Source organism: Trichosurus vulpecula, chromosome 6, assembly GCF_011100635.1.
Source record: "Trichosurus vulpecula isolate mTriVul1 chromosome 6, mTriVul1.pri, whole genome shotgun sequence".
Classification (NCBI taxonomy): Eukaryota; Metazoa; Chordata; class Mammalia; order Diprotodontia; family Phalangeridae; genus Trichosurus; species Trichosurus vulpecula.
The window spans coordinates 106,329,268-106,355,549 of NC_050578.1; the positions used below are offsets into that span (position 1 = coordinate 106,329,268).

The following is a 26,282-nucleotide window of genomic DNA, read 5'->3' on the forward strand; positions in this document are numbered from 1 at the left end:
AACTGATTCTGTGTGTGATTTTCCCAAAGTGACTCTCGTCGGGGGAGTCAGGAGCAAAATCTGAACCTAGGATTCTCTTGCCTCACTTCCAACACCCCTTACCATTGTACTACACTGCCTCCTCCTCCCTCCTTTCACACCCCCTTTCCCTTACTCTCTCTAAGCTTAAGGATAAACCATTTAGAGTTTCTCCAATGCTGTCTTTCACCCTGATCTCATGCCCATCACTGCCACTATCTGGAGCATTCAGCTCCCCCTACTCTGGCACAGTTAAACAGCAATTACTAGATTTGAAGGCTAAACAAAAATCATTTCAGGTGCCCCCCAGTAAGGAGAGCAGCCCTCAACCACACAAGCAAACCAGTAGTTTAGGAACAGAATCTGAACCAAGTACAACCTTCTCCTTTATTATTATTCAGAATACACACACACACACACACACACACACACACACACACACATTTGTTGTCCGTGAGACAAAAAGTCCAGGCAGAGCCAAAGTTTGGGGACTGACAGCTGAGATGTATTTAAGGACAGCAATAAACCTCTCTGTACTGGAGCGTCTGGCCTTAAGTGTGCAAACTGCACGATGAGGGCTGATGGGAAGACCGAGTAAGGTGAGCCACTTGACGGGTTATTCTCAGCTATGTGAGCCTAATGAATCATCATCTCCACTCCTCATCCACACCCATCCCCCCCGCCCCCGCCCCACTGGCCTACACCCAGCAGGCTGACCTGACACTTCCTTCAGCTGGTCAGGTCACCCTTTCCCCTAAGCAAGGGCCAGAGACACACAGACCAAGCTGGGAGTCAACTTCTATTTAGGACATCCCTACACCCCAAGGAGTACGCTCCTCAACGCAATAACACCAGAAGGTTAGCTCTGATTTCTTTAGAGTGTCTGGACAAGTCGATTTTCTTCTTTTACGTGGATTTAGCCTAGGATTTCACTGGGGGGATTCTTGGTGTGGCAACTCATCTGGCACTTCTAGTCAGAGTCACGTGGGGCAATGGGATGGTACGTGACTCACCAGGAGGGTCACCAGGCAAAAGCAGAAGTATGACCTGAGCCCAAATTTCCCAGACTTTGAGGCTACATCCCTAGTCACCATGACTTGAGGCCTCTCCAAGACATTATCTCCTCTGTGTATGTTAACCTTTCCTATAAAAGAAGGCAACCCTGTCCCCCACTTTGTGCCCTTGCCTTCTTCCAATACAGGTTTTTCAGGATCCAAGAGGCGTGGGTGTGGGTGTGTGGGTGTGTATGTGAAAGCACAGCACTTTCCCTTTCACTCACTACTCTGCCACAGTACTCAATACGAAGCCTTTTTGCTCTCTCTTCCCAAATAATAATGATAATGTGACAAACATCTATTAAGCCCTATTTGTGTGCCAGGCCCTGTGCTAAATTAAGTATCATGCTATGAAGGAAGGCCGAAGAATGAAGTTTTCAAAGCCATTATGTGGTTTCAATGCTCAGAATAACCCAATCAAGTACAGAATATTATTATCCCCATTTTACAGACAAGGAAGAAGGGGCTCAGAGAGGGCAGGTGATTTGCCAGTGGGCCAACAAACGCTAAGCATACACACATGGATCTGGATTCTAGTCTTTCCCAGCTTCAGCTCTGCTGCTCTTTTCTCTATCCCATGTTGCCTTTCCTGTCTGTGGGTGCTACTTTGTTTTTTTCTGGTTTAGTTTTCTTTAAAAAAAATGATCAGTTTTATTTTAACAGGACCTTTATTTCTAGATATAGGATTGCTCCTCCCATCTTTCATAGAAAGTAATGCCTCATAAATGAAAGAAAGCAATTTGACAAAACTAACCAACATATTATTGGGCAGCTGGGTGGCACAGTGGACAGTGTGCTGGGCCTAGAGTCAGGATGGCCTGAGTTCAAACGTAGCATCAGACACTTACTGCTTAGCCGTGACTCTAGACAAGTCACTTAACCCTGTTTGCCTCAGTTTCCTTATCTGTCAAATGACCTCGAACAGGAAATGGCAAACCACTTTGCCAAGAAAACCCCAAATGGGGTCATGAAGAGTCAGTCGGACACGACTGAACAACCACAAGCAGCATATTAGTCGAGTCTAATAGTACATACGATGTTCCACACCAAGAGTCCCCTACTTGAGTCAAAAAGGGAGAAAAGTTCATTTCATCCTCTTTTCTTTGGGACCAAAGTTGTTCCTTTTAATTAAATGGTATCTCGAGTTTTTGTGGTTACTGTTCTCCCCACTTATATTACTGTCAATATATAAACTGTTTTCCCGGTTCTGCTTAATTCACTTTCCATCTGTCTAACTCTTCCCACATTCTCTATATTTAGCATTTCCTATAGCTCTGTAATAGGACACTACATTTCTGTACCACAATTTACTTGGCCATTCCCCAAATTATGGGCACCTATTTTGTTTCCAGTTATTTTGTCCCACAAAAGGAGGTCCTTTGCTAAAGGTATACAGAGTCATTTTTTAGTTTTCCATATTAATTTCAAATTTCTTCCTTAAACATTTTTAACAGTACAAATATCCCATACCCAATACATTTAGAGGCTGGAGAGGAAGTAGAAAATAATCACTTAGGAAAATCAGAAGCCCCCATGAGGTTTGATACTGTCATCAAATTGTCTCCCTCCTCCCTCTTTAAATTTAGTCAAATTACTGTCAGATGACTAAAGATTAAGGATTGGTAGAAAGTGGTTTTCTCATCAACTGGACATCTTCAACCAGATACTGGCACACCATTGGTCAGGACACCTAAAGGGACCATTCCTCACAATTGGGTTGGGATGCATGTGAAGTTTACCAGGACACACAGAATGACAGGCCTCTGCCAATAAAACACGTTTTCTCTGCCTCTTTAAGTCTCAAGAATACTACAATTATTGTGCTTGTGTAGAAGAGTACTTAATAAAATATTTCTTAATTTGGAAGTCTTCCCTTTACGTTAAACATATACCGGTTTTTTTTTCCATGTTACTCTTTCTGGCTAAACTTATGTGGAAATAACCTATGCGGATACTTATATTGATAACCTTTCTTATTTCTACCCCTGGAAAAATAGCTGTCAGCTACATCTTCCCCGACAAGACTGTCTCTTAGAAAAATTTTTCCATGCCACACGCACTTTTATAAGACATGAAAGGACCCTAAAATCTATCTCACCTAGATTAATGACTAGTCTTAAAAGTACTACAAAGAGAAGAAAAGTTAAGGTAGGTTTTTCTCATTTTATTTTTTTCTGGCTTTTCTCTACTACTGAAGTACAGCAGACTTCAATGCTGAAGATGAGGCCCCAAAATGCATCAAGTGGGAGACTTACATGTAGAAGTCTGAACCCAGTGATTAGAAACAAGACAAACATTCAAAGGAATTGTTGCTCAGTCATGACCAACTCTTCATTGACTCCATTTGGGGTTTTCTTGGCAAAGATACTGGAGTGGTTTGCATTTCCTTCTCCGGCTTACTTTACAGATGAGGAAACTGAGGCACACACGGTTAAATGACTTGCCCAGTGTCACACAGCTAGAAAGTATCTGAGGCCTAATTTGAACTCAAGTTTTTCTGACTCCAGGCCTGGTGCTCTATCCACTGGTCCACCTAAATTCCTATTCAAATCAATTGATCATAGGAATCATAGATCTTATCCCGGAAGGGATATTTGAATCCCTTCTATCTAGTAGTCCAGGGGTTTCAATATTTTTATTAGCAGAGCCCCTTTATACTCTTAAAAATTTACTAAAGACCCCAAAGAGCTTTTATTTGGGTTGTATCTCTTAATATTTACCATATTAGACATTAAAACATCATTGTATTCTTATGAAAACGAGGTTTGACCTCACAGACTCTCAGAGGTCCCCAACCATACTTTGAGAACCACTAGATTCTAGTCCAAATCCCCTGATTTTACATTGAAGGGAGCTCTAGGCTAGAGAGGTCAAGCATCTAGCCCAAGGTCACAGAGGCAGCAGTAAAAAGCAGAAGTCACATTGAAATGCAGGTCTTCCGGACTTGAGACTCCAGGCCTTCCACTATACCATTCTGTCCCCTAAATGCTGCTCTGTACAAGGAACCCTGATACCTTTTACTGGGTTACAGAAGTACTGATTAATCACCTAAATTGTTCTTCCACTTGAAGCAAAATGAAATTGCTATTCAAGAGAAATCAGGTGTTTGTTTATTCCATTCTCCTAGTAGAAAAAAAAAGTTTTACCTCTTCCTTTCTACTTAGGAATAAAATAGATAGCAAGAAAAAATACATCCAAATGGGCTTTTAAGACTCATCTCAAGTGCTGACTCCTACAGGATGCCTTTCCTTCTTCTCCCTAGTTACTGGTATTCTCTCCCTCCTCACATTTTATTGATCTCTTTAAATGTTTTATTCTCCTGGGAAAGAGGTTTCTAACCTCGGGTACAACCGTAGAGGGTACAAGAAGTTTGTCACAGGAGTAATTTTTCTTTATGAAAAATTCATCTTCATTTTATTTCTCACACTTATAAGCATGGTGAACTCCAGAAGTGAGCTCATATTCATTTTGAATAGGGGCACAATAAAGATTTACTGAAAACCACAGAATACAGAGACCAGGAAGCATTGAGAATTCCTGGCCTACTGCTACTCAAGCACAGGGCTGATTTCATTTTTGTCTCTGAACCCCCAAGAGCTAGCACAATACCTTTGATCTTTCTGTTCCCAGCTCCTAGCACAGACCTCCCCACATGGTAGGTGCTTTAGAAAAGCTTCTTGAGTTGAACTAAAACCTAGAAAATTCCATTTTCAGCCACAAAGGCAAAATAGACAAAGAGGGAGAAGTGGCATGCTGGCAAATTCGTTTGTTTTGTCTTCATTACATAAACATATACAGAATCTCTATCATCTATAGAGGATTAGACACCATTTACATGCCTAATCACCCAATTGCTTCAGAGACTTGGATTGGCATAATATACAGATTGTAGCCCATGTGCACTTGGGGTAATTAAGAATGAGTAATAATAATTACAAACAGCAGACCAGCTGTGCAATAATTAATAAGAAGAATTTTCTAAGGCCCACAACTCTTCCCTGGTATGTGTGGTTTGGGGGACTAGAGAAAGCCCTTGACCTTCAAAAATCAAACACAAGGATTTCTGGCCTTACTCCCACAGATTCTGACAGACACACATAAGCGCTTTTCTGCCAATTCTACTTCTAACTGGAGTCAGCCAATGGCTGCTATTAAGTAAACATGGTGTCGAATTTGTGTAAAAAGCTTGCTCGCCATGCCTGCAAAGGCAGTAAGTAGCCCAGACAATGGTGCTGTCATGCAATGAAGAATTTACTGACAAGCTATGTCCCACTTGTGATCTGATTCCTGGGCGTCCCACGTCCTCAACACAACAGTAAGTTTCTGGAGGCAGACACTCCCTGTTCTTCTGTGTTCTCTTCCAAGGTCAGTACAGTGTGATATACAAGGCAGACAGGTGTCCAGTAAATGCTGAAGGAATGAATAAATAGCAGTCACACAGTTTACTCCTATACAGGATAAGACCTCTAAACCTAGCAACAACTCCCCTGCCTCCAAGCTCAAAGGACCAGGCAAAGAGTATAGTGTCTCTGTTTCCTGTGAATTTCTCACTCTGCTCTGTAATGGGATTGGCAACATGGCAGACCTTAATGGACAGAACACAGGAAATCTGGGAGTTTTCATCTCACCTCAAATACCTACTCCCTGGGTGACCTCTGGAAAATCATGTTAGCTGTCTAAGCTCTAGTTTTTCCTCATCTGTGAAATTACGGCACTCATTCACAACACCACCATGAGGACCAAGGAGACAACGCATGGAAAAGACACTGCATCAACCTGACCTACTGCTGGAGCTGTGCACATTTCCCCACAATGGCTCTGAGGTAGTTAGGGCAAATATGATCCTCATTTCACAGATGAGGACGTTGAGGCTCACAAGGTCACATAAGTGGCAGAACTGAGATTTGGAACCAAATTTCTTGACGCCAACGCCGGCACTCTTCCCACAGTAGTTTTTTACAAGGTGTCATCTCGTCTATCTGACTGTGAGAAAGAGGAGAATTAACAAAGTTCTGGTTGTGGAATTCTTGAAATAATACAGCCTATTCAGGGCTTAGATGACTTGGAGAGGAACATTTTTGCCCTGGAACTCTGGTTGCACCTGAGATTCATTCAGAAAAGGTTTTATCTTTGGTCAAGAAATCCATCAATTTACATATTAAACTGAGTCAGGATGGATTCAATGAACAAGCTATATAACTGTACAACGGCTGTCCTAGCCCTTACATTGTCTCAAGCTGTCTCAACCTCAAACCTGAGATTGTCAACTTCTTCCTTCTTCCTCACTTCTTATAGCCAACCAGTCGACAACTTCTGTCAAATCCACCTCTATGACAACCGTGTCACCATCCTAGTATAGGTTCTTATTAACATATGGCTAGCATATTGAAATACCTCTCTCTCCTTAGAGGTCTTCCCAACTCCAATCTCTCCTTTGGTGTATCAATCCTTCATACTGTTGTCAAATTCATCATTCTTGTTCCTTAGAAAAGGCTGGATACATTTGGTACCACCCAGCCTTTACAGCCTCACCTCGTATGGCCAACCTACATATGCAGAACTTTGAAAGGGTCATCTAGTCCAATTTCTTCTTCTTACAGATGAGGACACTGAGGCCCGGGATACCCAATGTCATTTAAATAGTAACAATCAGAAGTGAGATTTGAATTCAAGCCCCCTGATTCCAGAGCTGGTGTTCTGTCCATGGCATCCCATTACCTCCTAGGATGGATGATCACTTGAAGTTATTGTAGGGAAGATTCCCGCCCAGCATGGATTACCCTAAACTATTTTTGTGATGCTATGGGGTCTAATCCAACACAGTACCTGGTACATAGTAGGCACTTAATAAATGTGTATTGACTAACATGGGAACTATTTACCATCTGCATCAAACAGTCAGTCAAGATTTATGCCAACTCCCACACCTGCAGCTTCTACTACAAAGCCATCTAAGCACTGGATGGGAAGGATGCAGTAGGACAAGGTGAGGTCGGGTGGTTATCCTAGTCAAGTCTTCCCCCATTAAAAAGTAAGGTTCTCGAGGTTAAGGACCGTTTTTCTGTCTGCCCGTATTTGTATTCCCAGCATTTAGCACAGTACCTGGCACACAGTCCTAAAAAAAAACATGCATGACTGGCTGACTCATGAGGGTTGTAGGTAGCAGGGTCAGAAGGAAAGAGGTGGTGTTACAAACAGTTGGACTGTGTGACCTTCAACTCAACATCTATGAGCTGATGGCAGCCTTTGTTTTGCCACTCCATCATATGTGTGTCAGATAATGCTGTGTATTATATCTCTTTGGTATCTTATTCGTCTCCTAGATTATAAACTCCCCATGATAGGAACCATACATTATCTATAATTTGGATCTCTACGTAGCTTAATTCCATTATCTCTGGGCCTTCTGCCTCTAACCATCATCAAAACAGAAACATTCCAAACAAAACTGCAAGGAACTTTATTCGTGTTGTTCAGCATTCTAAAGACAAGAGAAGGAAGGCAACTTTCCAAAGGTTTTATAGGCAAATGAGAATCTGATCCCAGATCATGGGCCTCAGTATCCAGAGACCTTTCTATTACACCACACTGCCACCTAGATACTAATAACCAAATGACAGAACTAGAGACCTTAGGTTTCTTTATGGGACTCCAGGGAAACCATAATATTTAACAGCTAAAAATAGTAGCTACTATTTATACGGCACTTTAAGGTTTGCCTACAGTTCTATATATATTATTTCATCTTATCCTCACAACAAGCTCTAGGAGGGAGGTGCTACTATCATCTCCATCTTGCGGGCAAGGAAACTAAGGCAAAAAAGGTTAAGCGACTTGGCCAGGGTCTGACCCCAAATCCAAAGCTCTGACCACTTCACCACCTAGCTGCCTCAAATATAAAAAGCTAACTGAAGCTAACTGAGGAGAAAAATGGGGAGCCAAAAAGAAAAGAGGGGGAAGCGCTGTGAGGCAAAGAGAAAAAAGAGAAAGAACAATGGGAGGATGAAAGCAGGGAGAGGTATTTTGAGGTCTTTCATCTAGAAGAGGACTTAGGTTCCAAAAAAGTTTCCATTTGGGTTCCATGTCAGAAGTGAACCATCTGAGGGAGAAACGTGAGCCAAAAAGAGCCCAAGGAAAGTGGTCATTTGAGACAATCAGCCTTGGAGGATTTCCCCTACCCTATTATTAACCAGTGGATAGAAAAAGCATTTGATTATTTCTTCTCTTACACATTGAATACCAACAATGTGAGTGACAATAGTCATCAACAAGCAGGCTCTTCCTCCTTAAAGGATGTTGGAATTTCTAAAAGAGGAGGGAAGAGGGAAAAGAGGAGGAAGAGAGAATTATAATGAGCATTTATACAGGCAATCCTGCTTTTCTAGACAATCTATTGAGATGCACTGATTTTCATAAAGGAGACCCAAATGTGATACTGATGCAGAGAAACAAACTAAGGGGAAGTGGAAGAGGGTACCACCAGCTGGGGCAAAAGTCCTGAGGATGCTCTAAAGACAAGAGACCCATTTCTAGATATCTGTGCACTCGCCCTCCAGGCCGCCCTTTTTAAAGTTATTTTGCCTTTAAAGGGTCCCTTTGAGATGATTCAAGAATGGAAAGAACACATCAAAGATACACAAGAAGAGCAAATCCAAAAGACACCTGCTCTCCAAAATCCTAATGACTAAAGGACTTCAAATTTTTTTTCAAAAAAATTTTTACAAATTTTTCAAATATGTAGCTACATCAATGGTAATTTTTTTTAAATGATAGTGAGGAAGAATGACCCCAAATTTGAGAAAATTGCAGCATCATTCCAAGGTTACAGGATGAATGTCTCTGTTTGCTATTGGGAATTTTATCCAGAGAAAAAGAATTGATTCAAGCTTCCTGGACCCCTGACCTTTGCATTTCTTTGCAGAGTTGCAGGACGATGGGTACTGGGCACTGCATACTGCAGACTTTTTCAATATGTTGGTTGGTTTTGCTGACATTTCTTTTTCCCCTTTTATTCTTTGTTATAAAGAATGGCTTTCTGGGACAAGGAGAGAGAAGTATGTGTTGCGAAATATAAGTGATGGAAAAACAAAAGATATCAATAAAATTTTTTAAGAAAAGAGAGATGTGCCATTCATATCACATGGGAAAAGGAAGGCCTTCTATATTCTAAGAAGGGATGCAAAATTATTACTAACTGAATGTTCCCTATAGCAAGCACATTAGTTTTAGAAAGGCCATATTTTGATAAATGACTTGTAATCCATGGGACTATTAATTCTTTATAGATCAACTGGACCTCTGTAAAATACGTACAGTATATTTCAATTGATTTTATGGAACTAGAGTAAACATTTTCTACTTTTAATTAAAAAGCAACATAGGTATTCTTTTATTTTATGACTTGTTGATTTCCTGATCTTGGGATTTATTTCATGAAGGAAACTTGGTCAAAGCATTTGGAAGACACTGCAGAGGTCACCTAACCCAAGCTTCCACACAAGGCAAGGCTCTGGTTTCTGTAACCTCCCTGACATATGGTCACCTTCACTCCACTTGGATACTTCCGGGTACAGGAAGTCAGTCCGCTCAATTGTGAGAATGGTTATCAAGTTTTTTCTTATACTGAGATGAAGCGTGCCTCCCTATAAATTCTACCTATTCATTCTCGTTCCACCCTCCGCAATAACAAAGCCTCTTCAACACAGTACAAATGTCACATGTTGTTTACCTATATAAGACTTTCCTTCTGAGGATTTAAAGCCCCACTAGTTTATCTGAACATGCTGCTGAAGGGGGGAGAACTCAGGAAACTGCTGCATCACTTTACACATGAGAAAATTGAACAATCTGATATGGAAGACTGACTGGAAGGCACTTGGTCCTGCTCTACTGATGAGCTGTTTTCTACAAAGATCTCAAAGCTTCATCTGAACAGAGGATTCTGAACTCTGCCTTCCTTCTGCCTTCCCCAAGCTGCCTTAATGAGGACCAGAGCTTGGATAATCTGACTATCCAATTCAACCTGCCAAACATTTATTAAGCACCTACAATATTAAAATCACAATGTGGTAATGTAGTGGTTGGAGAGCTGGCCTCCAAGTCAGGATGACTTCTACTTTCATTTGGCCTCTGGAAGAGAAGGGATGAGAATGGACAAGACAGAGAGGGTGTCCTCCATTAGAAGGCAAGGACCTTGAGGACAGAGACTGCTGTTTTTTCTTCATACCCCCACTGCTTAGCACAGGACCTGGCACATAGTAAGCATTTAATAAAAACTGGATTGACTGCCTGATTTCCAAACCTAATGTCAAGTGGTTGAAGGGGCATCGAGATTGGAATAACACAAGCAGGCTGACAGAAGCATAGAATTTTGGGGTCATCTTAGAAGGCCACCTAGTCTGACATCCCATGTATGGCAAGCATCCCTTCCACAGCACCCCAGAGAGATAGTCATCCAATCTCTGCTCAAATACCTCTAGCAACAGAAGCTCATTACCTAACAAAATAGACCGCTTCATTACTATTCTAATTATTAGAAAGTATAACTTCCATTCCTTGACCTAGTTCTTTTCTCTGAAAAAAAAAGTACAGCTAGCATTTATATTGCATCTTATGGTTTGCAAAGTCTGTGCCACTAGCTCTCAAACAGTTGAATGACTGTAATCATAGTTTTATTGTAAAATACAATGTTTGTTGATTTTTTTTCTTTTCTATCAACAAAACCTTCCTTTTGCTATTATAAATGGGAGTCTGTGCCAGCTGAATGGACTGTCCAAAGCTGAGACCTTCTCAGGTTTCTGGGTGGAGGTTTGAGCCAGAAGAAGTGTGACATCCCCATAAAGAAATATGAGCTCTCCGTGCCCCAGACATGTGTGACACAAGGGTCATGTAGATGCCAAACGTCCAAATATACACAGCCTCCTCCCATTACAGAAGAATGTAAAAGGAAGTAAACTGAGAAAGGGATATACATCTTCAAGTCCAAGATAAGGATGATCGCTGAGGCATAGAATTTCAGGGCTTGTCAAGTGTGACCCACACCTGAATAAGAATCCTTCCTACAGGATTCTGGCTTAAACATCTTCCATGAAAATGAGCGGAAGTTAGATCTGATGATCTCTAACCTCTCTTCCCCTATGATTCTTTGGGGTGTTCACTACTGCTTTTGAAGCACCTCATTATATTTTTCGGGGGGGGGGTGTTAGATTTCTGCTTTTCTCCAGAAGACACAACTATGACCAGATGAAATAATCAAGTATAGAATCTTAATATTTGAAAGGCCTCTTTCAGTGGAACATAGGACCTGTGAAGGCAGGAACGGCTTCATTTTCCTCCTCACATCTACCACCCTAGCACATGGCCTTGAATATAGTGGGTGCCCAGTAACTGTCCTGTTAGTGTTTTTGTTTTTAAACTGAGTCTCCCCATCTTATCCATACATCTAAGAGAGAAACTACTCCATTCTCTCCTAATCTGCTTATGGTATCATCCTGTAGGTGTAAATCAGGTACCCATTTTGACCTTATCTTGGTATACAGTGTGAGATGTTGGTCAATACCTAGTTTCTGTAATAATATTTTCTAGTTTTCCCAGCAGTTTGTCTCAAAAAATGAGTTTCTGTCCCAAAAGCCTGGATCTTTGAGCTTATCATATACTAGATTACTACAGACATTTATTATAATGTATTGTGTACCTAATCTATTCCCCTGATCTGCCATTCTATTTCTCAACCAGTACTAGAGGGTTTAGATAATTACCACTTTACCATTTGAGATCTGGTATGGCTGGAACACCTTCCTTTACAATTTTTTTATCAATTCCCTTGAAATTATTGATTTCTTCCTGATGAATTCTGTTATGATTTTTTTTCTAGCTCTATAAAATAATTTTTTGGTAGTTTGGTTGTTATGGCACTGAAGAAGTAGATTAAGTTAGGTAGAACTGTCATTTTATTATATTGGCTCAGCCTACCCATGAACAATTAATATTTTTCCATTTGTTTAGATCTGACATTATTTGTGTTAAAAGTGTTTTGTAGTTGTGTTTATATAGTTCCTGCAATTTTAGTACTGATTAACCTGCTCTAGATCACTCTTCCTTAGGCATCCTGGTTGTCTTCCACTCTTGAAGACTTACCATATTGGTAACAGATTTAGTGCAGACTCTAGATAGGATATGGCCCCACCCTAACTCAGACCTCCAGAACTCATGAGATCCACCAGCCTCAGCTTCCCTACAGCAGTGACTACCAGCATATACCAGCACACACCACTATGCCAAGTGATAACTGCTTTTAAGTAAAGTGACCTCAGAGGTCACTTAGCCAACTTCTGCCCAAACCAAAGAATCACAAATTTAGAGCTGAGAGGAAAGGGTCTTCGGAGATTACCTAGTATAACCCCTTGATTTCACAGATAAGCAAAGCGAGGGCCACAGAGGTTAAATTACAAGCTCATGCAAGTAGTGAACAGCAGAGACAAAATTTGAACCCAGATCCTCTAACTCCAGAACCCAGGCTCTTTTCATTATGTTATGCTCCTTTATGAATACCTTTGCAAAATTCTTAACAAATAATCAAATAACCAACCTCTTCCTGAAGAGTTCCAGCAACACTATCTAATCTCCACCACACCAAAGTGTGATGGCAAGCAGAGTGGGACTTCTTGCCTTTGTTTTTTGTTTAGGAGCACTTCTCAGCACTAAGGCAGTCAAATACCTTTGATGAGTCTTGCCTTTCAAATTTAATGGCAAGCAAAGTGGGACTTTTTGTTGTCTTTTGGTTGAGTGCTTCTCAGCACTAAGGCAATCAAGTGCCTTGGATTGAGTTTTGCCTTTGTTTCAATCAGGAGTCTTTGATTGAATGGGGAGTCTTTGATGACCTGCTTTGATGACAGGAAGGCCTCGGTCACAGGGGTTTGAGTTGCATGGTTGTGACACCCTCTAATCCTAAAGAAGTGTATATATATATACTCTGGGGTTACTTTTGTATTGGGGCTCACTCACTGGAATAGTATTCCTGTGATTCTGCCAGATGAGACTCTGGGTAGCCCTTAAGGAGCCCACCCTGCATCACCACCCCTGTTTTGAAATCGCATATGTTGGTGCTTCTCTCTCTGGTAACTATGTGTGTAATGCCTTGGTCAGAAAGATAGAAGCCTGTCTGTTGATTTGTTATTTTGCTCTGTTTATAATTTCTGCTTGTAATTACTATTTGTATTCTCTCTGAAGTCCAGGGTGCTGGCTTTTCCCCCTGAACTAAGTGAATGATACATGTATGTTGAACTAAAGTAAGACTGTTAACCCCTTAAAGTTGCTGTCCTTCAAAAAGCAGATCAAAGAACCTGTGCTAGCAGCCCTCCTGTGTGCTGGTGTTATTGGCCTTACACTTCCACAGTAGCTCCAAGTAACGTTGTTACACAAGGCAGTCTACTCCTAATAATAACAGTTAGCATTTATAGGGTGCCTTGAGGTTTGCAAAGCACTTTATAAATATGATTTCATTTGATCCTCCCAACAACTCTGGGAGGTGGATGCTATTATAACATTACAGATGATGAAACTGAGGGAGTCGGGTTAATGGACGTGTCCAAGTCACGTAGCTAGTAAGAATCTGAGGCGAGATTTGAACTCAGATCTTCCTGACTCCAGGTCCAGTGTTCTATCCACTGTACCACCTAACTGGCTCTAATTCCTCTACGGAACAGCTCTAACATTTAAGAACTCTTCTTCAAGTAGATTTTAAATCTGTTACCCTACACTGTCCATCCAACAGTCTTGGAAGACTGCCTGACTATTCCCCATTCAGATTTCTCTTCTCCAGGAGCACAATCCTTCATCTCTGAGCAAACAGGATTCCTGGTTTGGTAAAAAGCAGAACTTACACATATATTTATATAGAAATAAAGGAGATGATGCTGTTGCTCATCGTTCTGCTTCTCTTTAAAGAACACTCAGAATGCTTTTTGATTTCTAACTGCTCACAGCCCCATTTTTCGAAGCCCCAGAAAACATAAGGGTTTACTGAGATGAACATGACTGGGAAAGAAGACTACAGAGAGAGGCCAAAAGAACCATCTTTCCTGCAAATTCTTAGGGGGGAAAATAGCCGGTCATTTGTCGAAACACTGGCTATGGGGCAGTGACTTCTATATTGAACAGTCACTCACTACAGAGACGTAAAGCTTCCTGAATTTTTTTAAAAAGAGATTTATTTTTCCACATCTGAAAATCGACAGTGTTGTTGCTTGGCAACCTAGTGCCTGCTTCATGGTATCAAGGAGAATTCAGGCTGGTCTATTTGACAATTCCTCTCTATTCTCTTCCTCTGTTTAAAAAAAAAAAAGATTTTTGAAAGCACTAAGTTGCTGATTCCTGATGGAAAGGAGCTTGCCCAGGAATTAAATTTGTTGTGTCTCATGTGAAAATGATAGCCCTGTTCCTTTCAGTGGGGCCCTGAGCCCAGGGATCTTCTGTTGTTTGGAGTGATAGATTCTGATGGAACCCTCCACACACTCTCACTCAGAATTCCTGGTGTTGCAATATCCCACACAGACCTGGCCCCTCTTAGGGCTATTGCACTTTGCTGAAAAACAGGCATAAGCAATTTTTTACATGTTCTAGGAAGTCAGATTTTTCCCCCACGTTCATCACGGCTGGGCAGAGCATAGTTCCACCAAGCTTTCCAAAGGTTAATGAGTGTCAAGTCATTCCAAGTTGTTAAGTCCGCTGCAGGTGAGTGTGATTCAATATTCTCAGGCTTGTGTGGGACACATGGTTGAAAACAGAGATCCCTTTCTCACCTTCCCTACTTCCATAATAGGAGGAGGCACAACTGTGCACAAAGAAGCATCTGTTGGAAAAAGAACTAGGAAATAAAGCCAGATGCCAGTTGCAAGCACCCTTTCCTGCTAAGAAAGACCTTGATTAAGCTGCCAAAAAGCTCTGTCAGAAGAAGGGAAGCCCTTTGAGGGGAGGGACTGTTTTTTCATTTTATCTTTGTATTTCAGGGGCCTAGCACAAAGAAGGCCCCTGATTAATGTTTGTGGGTTGGAGCTGCCTCACTTTTACAATCACTATGCAGAGAAAATGAAGTAGAACCAGGAGAACAAGTCACCCAATAACCACAGTAGTTTAAAGGAAAACATGATAGGAGACATCAGAACCCTGATCGATGAAATGACCAATGGTGACTTCAGAGGCCTAACAGTGAAAGCATGCCTCTTTTCAGAGAGGCAGCAGAATATAGGTACAGGTGTAGAACGAGACGTACATTATCAGACACAGCCAACGAGTTGACTTAGTTTGCTTAATGTGTCTTTGTCACAAAGGAGGGTTCTTAGTAATTTGGAGATTTGAAGGAGGGAGTTACCAGGAAATGAGATCAATGTTTATTTTTAATATAATTTATTTTCAATTAACAAAAATCTATTTTCTCTCTCTCCCCTACCTCCCCTCCTCATTAGGAAAAAAAAAAAGAAAGAAAAGAAAAACAAAACCCTGATAAAAAATATGCAAAGTCAAGAAAAACAAATTCACACAATGGCCACATGCAAAAAAACATCAATCTCCTTCTGCACCCTGAGTCAGCAAGGATTTACTCCAGTACCAGCAGAAGCCTCCTGCAGTTCTGCTCTCCTGGGGCTTTCGCTCTGGGGCCTGCCATCTCCCAAGCAGGAGAGGAGAGTACAGGGTCATGCTGTCAAGTCAATATTCTTTAAGTTTAACTCTTTCTTCTCAACCTAACAGCAACAGGGGAGGGGGCAGAGGGAATGGGAGAAGAGCTACAATAAAATCTTTTTTAAAAGAGGCTTGATTCTGAAAATCTCATCATTAACATGATATAATTTCTTGCCATCTCTGCCTTCCTCATAAAGTGTTTATTTTAGCAGAGTGCTTCGAATCCCCAAAAAGAGATGCATGCTCTCCTTACGCCAGCACCTTTCAAAGCCTCTTGTTTCCTTCAATCAATCAATGCACTGGTTCCTTCAAGAAGCCTTTCCCATCCCCCCAGTTATCAGCGCTCCTTCCTCATCTTCAAACAACTATGCACATACTTGTCTACTTACAGATTTCATCTTCCCAAAGGAATGCTAGTTCACTGAAGTCCAGAACTGAGTATGTGTGCACATACACATATATGTGTGCATGCCGGCATTCTGCCACTTAACGTAATATCTTGTACGTAGTAGGCGCTAAATAAATGCTCGTCAGATTGGCCTGGATATGAAAATCATATGTGCCGCCTTCGTTATCATCTCAGGATGGAGAAATGCACATAAGAGCTGTAACAACCAAAATTTCCAAAGCTGCTGACTATCACACAAAAATACTGAGACTGTAGTGACAGATGGAGACAAGCAGCCTGGAACATTCATTACCCAAAGTTGAGGTCAATCTATAGCACCACATTTTGAATACTGTATCGAAAAATCCAATTAAAATATTTAAATACCTAACAATCTGACCATGAAAATAGCACCCAAAAAGGGGGAAAGAAAGAAGAGGAAAAAAAGGAGGGAGGGAAGGAGGGAAGGAAGGAAGGAAAGAAAGGAAGGAAGGAAGGAAGGGAGGGAAAGAGAGAGGAGAAAGAAAGAGAGAAAGAGAAAGAAAGAAAGAGAGAGGAAGAGAGAAGGAAGGAAGGAAAGACCTTCCTATTTACCCATAAACTCAGAGAACGAGGTCTTCCAGTTAAGTGAAACCATATATGCATGATACAAGTATCCATTTTAAATGTTGTAGACCATAATAATAGTCATAATCATAATTTTGATAGTACTTTAAGGCTTGCAAACTGCTTTATGTACATTATTTCATTTGATACTCATGACAACCCTATGAAAAAGGGTTACTACAGATTGTGGGATCACAGACTGAGAAACAGAAAGAATTTCAGAGACAATTCAGTGCTGGGGGTTCACAAACCCCCAGTTTAAGAAGCGCTTAAGGGGTCACAAGTGGAAAAAGTTTAAGAAGGGCACATAGGTACCCCACTCACTTTACAGATAAGGGAGCTCAGACCCAAAGTGGCTAAATGACCTTCCCCAGGTCACACTGGGAGTACGGATTGAGCCTTCTTCCTCTGACTCCCAATGCAGTATTCTTTCCACTGGGTAACAACTGGAGGAGATGGCAGGTTGAGGAAACTGATTTGCCTCGAACTCACTCCTAGTATCAGAACATGAACCCAGGTCCTCCTGAAGCCAGGTCCAACACTTCAGCAACAAGACCACACTGACTCTGCGCTTTCCATGAACCACAATGACCACAATATCATCTCTCTTTTCTTATTCAGGAAGAAGCCTGGGAATCCTCACTAGCAAGCAGTGATATGAACTTCAATTCTCATGGGAGATTTAAGAAGGAGAGGAAGGGGCTAATGCACCAACTCAGTAAAAGAGTGCTAGATTTGAAATCAGAAGACTTAAGTTTAGATCATATCTATTGCCCCACCTGCTTGACTCTGGGCAAGTTGCTTAGGCCCTTCTCTGGTGCCTAGTTTCCCCATCCTATAAAATGTGGGACTGGAATAGATGATCTCTAAGATCCCTCCCAAATCTAAATCTGACATTGTACTCCCCAGTCGATGCTTTTTAAAAAGGTTACTGAGAAGCAAACAGAACCAGGACAGCAACAATACAATGACCATAATAAGGTAAACAAAAACAACAGTCACGGGTGACAACTCAAAGTAACCTCAATACACAGAACAGACAACGGAACATACTCTTTATGGGTGTGGAGGGTCGCATGCACCATGCAGTATGGTCATTCTGTTGATTTGTTTGAATCTCTTTTTATTATTAGTGAATGGAGCAGGGGCAGAGTGTACTAGGAAATAACCATGGTATAAAACACAAAGGCAATCAGGGATATTTTTTGTTGCTACTCAGTCATTTCAGTGTCTCCAACTCTTTGGGACCTTGGATTTTTTTTGGAAAAGATACTGGAGTGGCTTGCCATTTTCTTCTCCAGCTCGTTTTATAGATGAGGAAACTGAGGGTTAAATGACTTGCCCAAGGTCACACAGCTAGTAGGTGTCTGAATCTGGATTGGACCTCAGGTCTTCCTGACTCCAGGCCCAGGCGATAAACACACAGTGCCACCTAACTGTCCTCAATTAACATAACTCAAAATAAACGGAAAAAATTAAGTCCCCAATAACAGCTTACCTTTGTCATTCGTCTTAGGAAGTGTAGAGAGAAATCTGTGATAAAAATAATGATAACTGGCATCTACATAGCACTTTAAGGTATGTGAAGGACTTCATATATACTATCTCATTGGATCTCCACAAAAACCTTGTACAGGAGGTCCCATAGGTATTATCAATCCTATTTTACAGAGATAGCCTTATAAAGGTTAAATCATGTGTCCATGACCACACAGCTAGTAAATGTTGGTGACAAGATTTGAATTCAGGTCTTCCTGATTCCAAGCCCAGCATTCTGGTCATTGAATTCTGGATAAACATATTCTCAGTCCATCAGACACTTGATTATGCTGCACAGTCAGGGTGTGCAAGATGTACTCTGTCAAGAAAAGAACTCATGTAAACTTCATGTATTCTGAGTTTCTGGCCAAATTCAAAATCCCTAGGGGTTCAAGGTATTGTTTTCTCCTGGGACACACACAATTTCCTGGTTTGCAAAGGAAAAAAAGACCTCGAAAATGTTTTTTGGCCCTCTGATAGTTCTTGTAAAACAAGATCTTAATGTGTTATGTATAAATGAAACCAAAACATATGGATTAAGTTTCTTCCAAAGTACATGTGGATTTAATAAAAATGGGAAAGGAGTTAGGGTAAATTGTGCTTTGGATTTTACCAAACCTTAAACATTTGTAAAATAGTTTGAGATCTTTTTCAAGCTCAAAATTCATCTACAGTTGCTAGTTTTAATTATATATTTTTTTTCAATTACCATCTCTTTCTTTAGTGATTTTCCTAGCTAGAGCTCACATTTTCCATAATTGATGGAAGGAACAGAAACAAAAGGAAAGAAAAACTTCTTCCTTCTTTCTTTCTGTGTTTATTCTCGTTCTCTCTCTCTCTGTCTCTCTCTCTCATCTCTGCCCCTGCATCGACTCTGGCCTCTTTCCCTCCTATCAGGTGTCTCTTTTTTTGGGGGGGTGGGGTGGGGGGGGATCCGGGGAGTCCTCTCTCTCCATTTTATTTTTACCATTTCTCCTTGATATATCTTTTCCTCTCTGTTATAAATACCAGTTTTTCATTTTCTTTGAACAGTTCATACAGAAAATCCCAATGTTCTCTCTCTCTTTCTTTTTTAACCAAAGTCTAAGGCACCTGTAACACTGATTATAAATCAGAGTACAAGGAAGCCCATGTCTCATGTCACCAAGGTCACAAGGAATTTTCTTCTACAATGCCCACAACTTACATTGTCAGATTAAACCGTTTTCTCTCAAAAGAATCCACAGAGTTAAGACATTGCTGAGAAAAGAACGACAGCAAGAACAGGAGGTGGGAGAAGGGAAGAAAGAAACAACAAATGAAAAAAGAAGGAAGGGAAAGAATTAAGGCCTGTGAAACACTACTTCCTTTTCCCCTAAGGGAAAAAGGATGACTATGACCTTCCGAGTGAGTATGTTACCCTCTCTCCAGTCTCAGCCCCAAACACATATTGGCTCTGATTAATTTTATTTAAAGTATTATTTATGCCTTTTGATTTTTATGCCACAGTCATTACCCTATATTTTTACCGCCTCCCATGAAAAAGTACCTACTCATACCTTCCTTTCTAGCAAAGAATATTAAGTAAAATCTATAGAATTGACCATAACTCAGAAACAGAGAGATTTATTAGTTAAATGAATTTTTGAGGCCAGTTAAGGCAACCCATAGCTACAAAAGAATGCCCTCTTACAACACAATCAGTCAAATGGTCACCTAGTTCTACTCAAAGACCTCTAAAAGGGAAGGCAGGAAGGGGAGGGAGAGTCACCACTACCCACCGTAATGCATTCCACCGCTAGATACCTCTAACTGTTAGCAAGTTCTTGCTTACCTAAAATAGCAATCAGCCTCTCTTCAACTTCTACCCATTATTCTACCTGCTGGGGCAAAATTGATTAAGCCAAACTCCTCTTCCATACAGCAACTCTTAAAGACATCAGCACATGGAATATTTCCAAACCTACTACCTTCCACAGCACCTCTCTGTCAGTTCTGACAAATTTAACATTCTTTTGAGTCTTTAAATTTACAAACTGCACTCCACTTGGTTTTTTCCCCTACTACCCATAGTTCTTTAATATCAATTTTCTAGCAATAAACAGCTACAACACTTAAGAGATGAGAAATGGAAACTTCTCCGCTTAGCTTCTGGCCTATATGAGCTAGCCTACTGGCATGTATACTAGGATTACTTAACTAGCTCCTCACTGCCATTTAGAAACACTTGCGAGATCTGTCCATAAGGTAAAGGTGGTATTTACTTCCTAGTTGAAAAATGTGAATTTCTCTGCCAAGCTTCAAATTAAGAAAAGAGAAAGGAAGGAAGAAGGGGAGGAAGGAAGGAAGGGGACGGAAGGAAGGAAGGAAAGAAGGAGGGGAAGGAAGGAAGGAAAGAAGAAGGAAGGGAGGGAGGAAGGAAGGAAGGAAGGAAGGAAGAGAAGGGAGGGAAGGGAGGGAAGGGAGGGAAGGGAGGGAAGGAGGGAAGGAAGGAAGGAAGGAAGGAAGGAAGGAAGGGTGCTGCATTAAGTTGTGATCCTTTTATCCAAGGGCAAGCCCCAGAGCCAGTATTTCTCACAAATATATTGCATTAAAGTTCCTTAATTGGGATTTAATCGAATGATGGCTGAGCTACTGTACCAGCATCTCAAAGCCTGCAGCCTAATTATTTCTCTTTCTACAAATGAATAGCAGCTATCGTCCACCAGAGCTGTCTCAACAGCTTCGTGCGCACTAATGAGGTTTAATGACAGTTTGACAGCACCATAAAGGGAGGCAGAGATTCATGACTGGTTGTGGAGTAAAATCTCCTAGGCTGATCACCAAGCTATTTTTACAACTGGGCTAAAGAAAATAACCAAAGCCCTTCGTTAGCCACTAAAATTTCACAGTACAGATTTTCATCTCCATTTTTTCCTAGGAGAATTCAGAATTCACATAAGGAAGTGCTGATCTGGAAAATGGTGCAAATGGTCGGCACTCAAGCAGTAACTAAGACCACAGGACACGACAGAACCTACCAGGACTGTTCCATTACTTATTTAAAACTGGTTTCTTATGAGGAAAATCCAGAAATTATTTGCAAGGGCTCTGTGATGCAGTGAATATAATAAGACCAATTTGTGTTCTAATTTCAGACTTCAATATAGGCTGCCTTAACTTTATTGTTTATATTTCTTTATATTTTCCCTTTCTTTTGAAATGTTATTCTGAAAAGAAAAAATTAAGTAAGCTCTTGTATTGGTGAGCCACGGTAGATAGAATGGAGGCACTTAGAGACAGGAAGACCTGTGTTTAAATCCTACCTTAGGCACCTATTAGTGGGTGACCCTAAGCACGTCACTAAACTGCCATATTCTTCATGCAACTTCTCATGATTTATTGGCTAAATCATGGACTGGTTGAGCTCTGCATCACCAGAGAGAGTTCCCTACATTCAATATCATAAATTATGTAAGTAGAAGCAATAAAAGGGAGGTCCACAGAAAAGCTCATTCAACATATGTAAGGAAAAATTTCTAAAACCAAAAAAACACATTGTCTTGCTTAAGAATAAATTGTTTTCCTTTAGTCATGTGCCTTCTCCTTCATGGGCTATATGAAGAGACGCAAAATTTATTTTGAAAAAAGAGAGGGAAGGTGGGGAGGAGAGAAAACATAGAGTCACCTTTCAGGGAGGGGTGTGGGAAAATCAGCAATGACCATCACATCCACACACTGATACGGTCTCTGCACCCCACTTTATACTGACAGTCATCCAATTTAAACAAGGACATTAGCCACTGAAATTCCTGAGTCAGAAAGCAAACTCGCATGGATATCTCAAAAAAAAAAATCTTACAAAAAAGCTGAGTTGGCTAACATCTGGTCTAGCTGTAGTAAGGCCATCCACCATGCCAACACTGCACATTCCATAATGGTGTAATTATGGAATCATAACATCTTAGGATCGCAAGGGATCTTGGGGGTCACCTAGTCTATTCCCTGACTTTAGGCAGGACTATATCAAAATAATAAGAGATAAATTCAATTTTTGGGGTCAACAAAAAGCAGCTTTTATAATCTCCCTCAGTGCCTCAGTATAACATTTAAAATGATGACAATAGAACAGTTCTCTTTAAAACAGCACTTTAAGGTTTGTAAAACACTTTCTTCACAACTACCTGTGAGCTAGATACAGCAAGCATCCATACTCCCATTTTATGGATAAGAAAACTGAGGCAGAGTCAAGTTCTATGACTTGCTCCTAGTCACAAGCCAATATGTGATCTGTAAGAACAAGGGTGTGCTGGTAGAGATTTCACAACCAAATCTCCATATGCAGGACATGCTTTTAAGGTTTAACCTGCATTATAAACATTTTCTCCATCACTTTTTTTAAGTCTAGGAATCAACAAAACAATAAATCAAGCCTTGATTTGCCACATTTGCCCATTTCGGAGGTGAGGGTACTCAGAGTGAAAATTTAACAAATGGCTCATTGGGGCAGACTCCAGCCCAGCCCTGCATGCAGCACCAGTAGATAATGATTGACAAGCATGCCTTCCTATGCCAAGTCCTTGGCATATGCAGTGCTGGTGACTTGAGATGGAAGACAAATCCAAGTACCCAATGAAAAGTGTTTATTTACACTGTAAAACAGTTCAGCGTAGTCTTTTAACCAAAGAACTCCTAGAGTTTATTTAACAGCATTTCTCAGGTCCAGAAAAAAAAATCTTATTTAAGTCTATTACCTTTTCATGGTTTTCGATAAGGATTTCCACTACAATGTTCTGAAACTTCAGGTCCATGATGGCAGCAACTGTTTCTTCCTGTGGCCTCATCAGTGTTGGTCCAAACACCACTCCCAGATTTGCAACTGTCATGAGATTTTGCTTGGCATGGTTTGAAACACTTGTTGTGATAAAAGAAGGGGAAAGAAAAGAGAATAAAAAAATTAAGCTGCCACCACCTTGAAATGCAGAATGTCACGTTTAACACCAACATTCATGGAACTCTGGGAAAAGGGTCTGATCTGGAAGCAAAGGACATGGGTTCAAATCCCAGCTCTGAGCCTTGCAACTTGTATAACCTTAGGTATAACCCTTAACCTCGCTGCGACTCAATCAAATGTAAGAACAGGACCAGAAGACCTCTAAGGTCCTTTCTAGAACCATATCTATGATCTGATGGAGTCAAATACAAGTTTTAGAGGATATTTTCCAAAAGTCTGAACTCTTAACTAAATGGCTGTGCAAATTACGGTAAAATTACTTCAATTCTTTGGGCCTCACTTTCCTAGTAAAGCAAGGGTGTTGGGCTAAATCAGAGGTTCTTAACCTGGGATCCATGAACTTGGTGTGTTTGCAAAAAAAAAATAATACATACATACACATATAGATATATATGTATATATAAACATAGATACATACATGCATCTATATATTTTTGACAACTATAATTTCAGCTATTATTATAACTATAATAAACACAGATACATATATTTTGATAAGTATAATTTCAACATAACAGATACATATATGTATCTATATATTTTTGATAACTATAATTTCAGTATAATAGACATAGATACATACATGTATCTCTCTATATATATGTTGATGACTATAATTTCAGTATAATTGGTTTCCTTTTTAATCTTATGTATTTTATTCATATATTAAAAAAAAATTTGAGAAGAGGTCCAGAGGCTTCAATAAACTCTCAAAGGTTTCCCCCAAAAATGATTAAGAATCCCTAGAGCAGATCATTTCTAAGGGCCCTTCCAGATCTAAAAGTTTATGTTTCTAAGTTGCTTACATTAACATCTCCATCAAATTCTATATTGCTGGGGTTTTTTTTGGAGGGGGGAAGGCAGGGCAATTGGGGTTAAGTGACTTGCCCAAGGTCACAGAGCTAGTAAATGCATCAACTGTCTGAGGTGGGATTTGAACTCAGGTCCTCCTGACTCCAGGGCCGGTGCACTACTCACTGTGCCACCTAGGTGCCCCAAATTCTATATTGTTTAAAGATGATAAATAAAAAGGGGTGAAAAGATTATGGGATAATAATGGTACGAGATATTCCCATGAAATGAAAAAGGACAAATGTGAAGAACACAAAGACATATGGAAAGATTTAAACAAAGCAACACAGGATAAGATCAGAAGGATGAGAATATACACAGTCACTAGAGAGATATTTTAAAGAAAAAAAAAAGAAGAAAGTTGCTAAGACCACAGAAAGATTCAGAAGGGGACAGGGAACAAGTGAAGTGTTTATTTTTCTTATGGCCAAATATTTATAACTGGAAGGAACCTAAGAAATGATCTGGTCCAACCCCCTCATTTTAAGGACCCACAGAAGTAGATTGCCCAAGGTCACACAGGTGGGCAAAGTGCAAAGCCAGGAGTTGAGCCCACATCTCTGACTGCAAATCTATTGGTCTTTGTAGACACTGGGCTACTTTCTAATACTACTCTTCTAATATTAAATTTCATATTGTCTTCATTTTAGTCAAATTGTAAAGGGCTTGGATTTAAGAGTTTTATTTGTTGATCTACCCTATATTTAGGTTATTTATTGAAAGTATTATCCTTCTAATAAGAGTAGTGGTGATAGCAGGAGTAAAAGTAGTGATGATGATGATAGAATAAGACAAAGAAAAACTGGGGTCCCTTGGAAATACTGCTCCTAACTGGACTGGAAAAAGTCAGTGCCATGTACTTCAGCCTACACTTATTCAGGTGTGAAACTAACCTAAACTGCTAAGGAGTCTTTAGGCCTCGGTCAGTCCGAATCAGTCAAGGAGGAAAAAAGTATCCTATTCCCTTTCTTCCCCTCAAACCAAACCCTATGTTGCTGGCAATGTCCTTAAGTAAATAATTATACAAATTCATGAAATATTAGATTTCAGCACTCCTCTCCAAGACACACACTGTGAGTCAAACTTCCAGCCTGCTTTTACAGGTTTGGTTCCTGGTACTGTGTACATGAGCCACGGCTCTACTCGCTACAAACACAGCTCACCAGGACCATGATCCATCTCCTACAACACGTGGAGAAAAGGAATTTCAAAATTAAAAAGGAAGAAGGGGCTTACTTCGTTAAGTGTTTCACCAAAATGTCCAACATCTCTTTATTTTTCTCTGGGAGCCTGTGGACCAGGAAATGGATAGCATTGACTCGAGATTCTGGGCTGCCACACTCTGGAAAAATAAATAAGATAGTCAGTCAAAATATACCAGACCAAAAATACCCCTAAAAATCAACATCTCATGCACCAGTTTTGTTTTCCACATTTGGTTATTTCCAAACGGGGAAGATATGAAGCTGTTTCTTTTCAATTGTTCAAACTGATCCTGCTCTCTCTACCATGGTTGAAATCACCCCCCTCCTTGTACTGTAGGGGGTGATGGAGGAGGGGGGGGGCGGGGGAGGAGGGGGAGAGGGGGGTTGAAAACCAATGCCTTCCCCCTCCAGGTTATATTTAAAAAGACAGCTGTTGCCATTTTTTTTCCTTTTGCTGCATGCACTTAGTTTCTGCTCAAGAAATAGGCTGAAATCTCATGCCTGGATCACTGGCCCAAGATAAGAAAGACAAATGCAGCAAAGGAATGTCCTCTTTTGCTCCTAAAGCCTTCTGCATTAATCAGCCTCTACCAAGACTTAGGACTTGCTGACAGCGTAGCACATAAACTCCCTTCCAAAACTCCCCTAGGATATCATATGGGGTCTCAGAAAGGTTAAAGTCAATAATAATAACATGACATTTCTATAGCTCCTGAGGGTTTGCAAAGCACTTTCTCCAAAGCATTTCATTATAGCCTCATAGTAACCCTATGAGGTAGGGCCTGTTATTACACATGGGTTAAGCAGTCAATTCGGGGGATCACAGACTGAGCTGGGAGGTACCTGAGGGTTTTATCGGTGCTTTAACAAGCTATTTCCCAAGAGTAGAATATAAGCTCCCTGAGGGCAGAAGCGGTTTCATTTCTTTCTTTATATCCCATGCATCGAGAATATAGTAAAAGCTTTTAAAA

At 40.5% G+C, this 26,282-nt stretch overlaps 1 protein-coding gene across 1 annotated transcript in view; it reads right to left on the reverse strand.

The window, feature by feature from the left end:
- Positions 1-26,282, reverse strand: part of ARHGAP10 (Rho GTPase activating protein 10) — a 371,669-nt gene that overhangs the window by 91,908 nt on the left and 253,479 nt on the right. Inside the window, exons 17-18 of the mRNA XM_036764654.1 lie at positions 25,343-25,448; positions 22,995-23,154 (exon numbers count right to left, since the gene is read on the reverse strand). Of these exons, the coding sequence (XP_036620549.1) occupies positions 22,995-23,154; positions 25,343-25,448 (266 nt within the window). The remainder of the gene's footprint in view (positions 1-22,994; positions 23,155-25,342; positions 25,449-26,282) is intronic.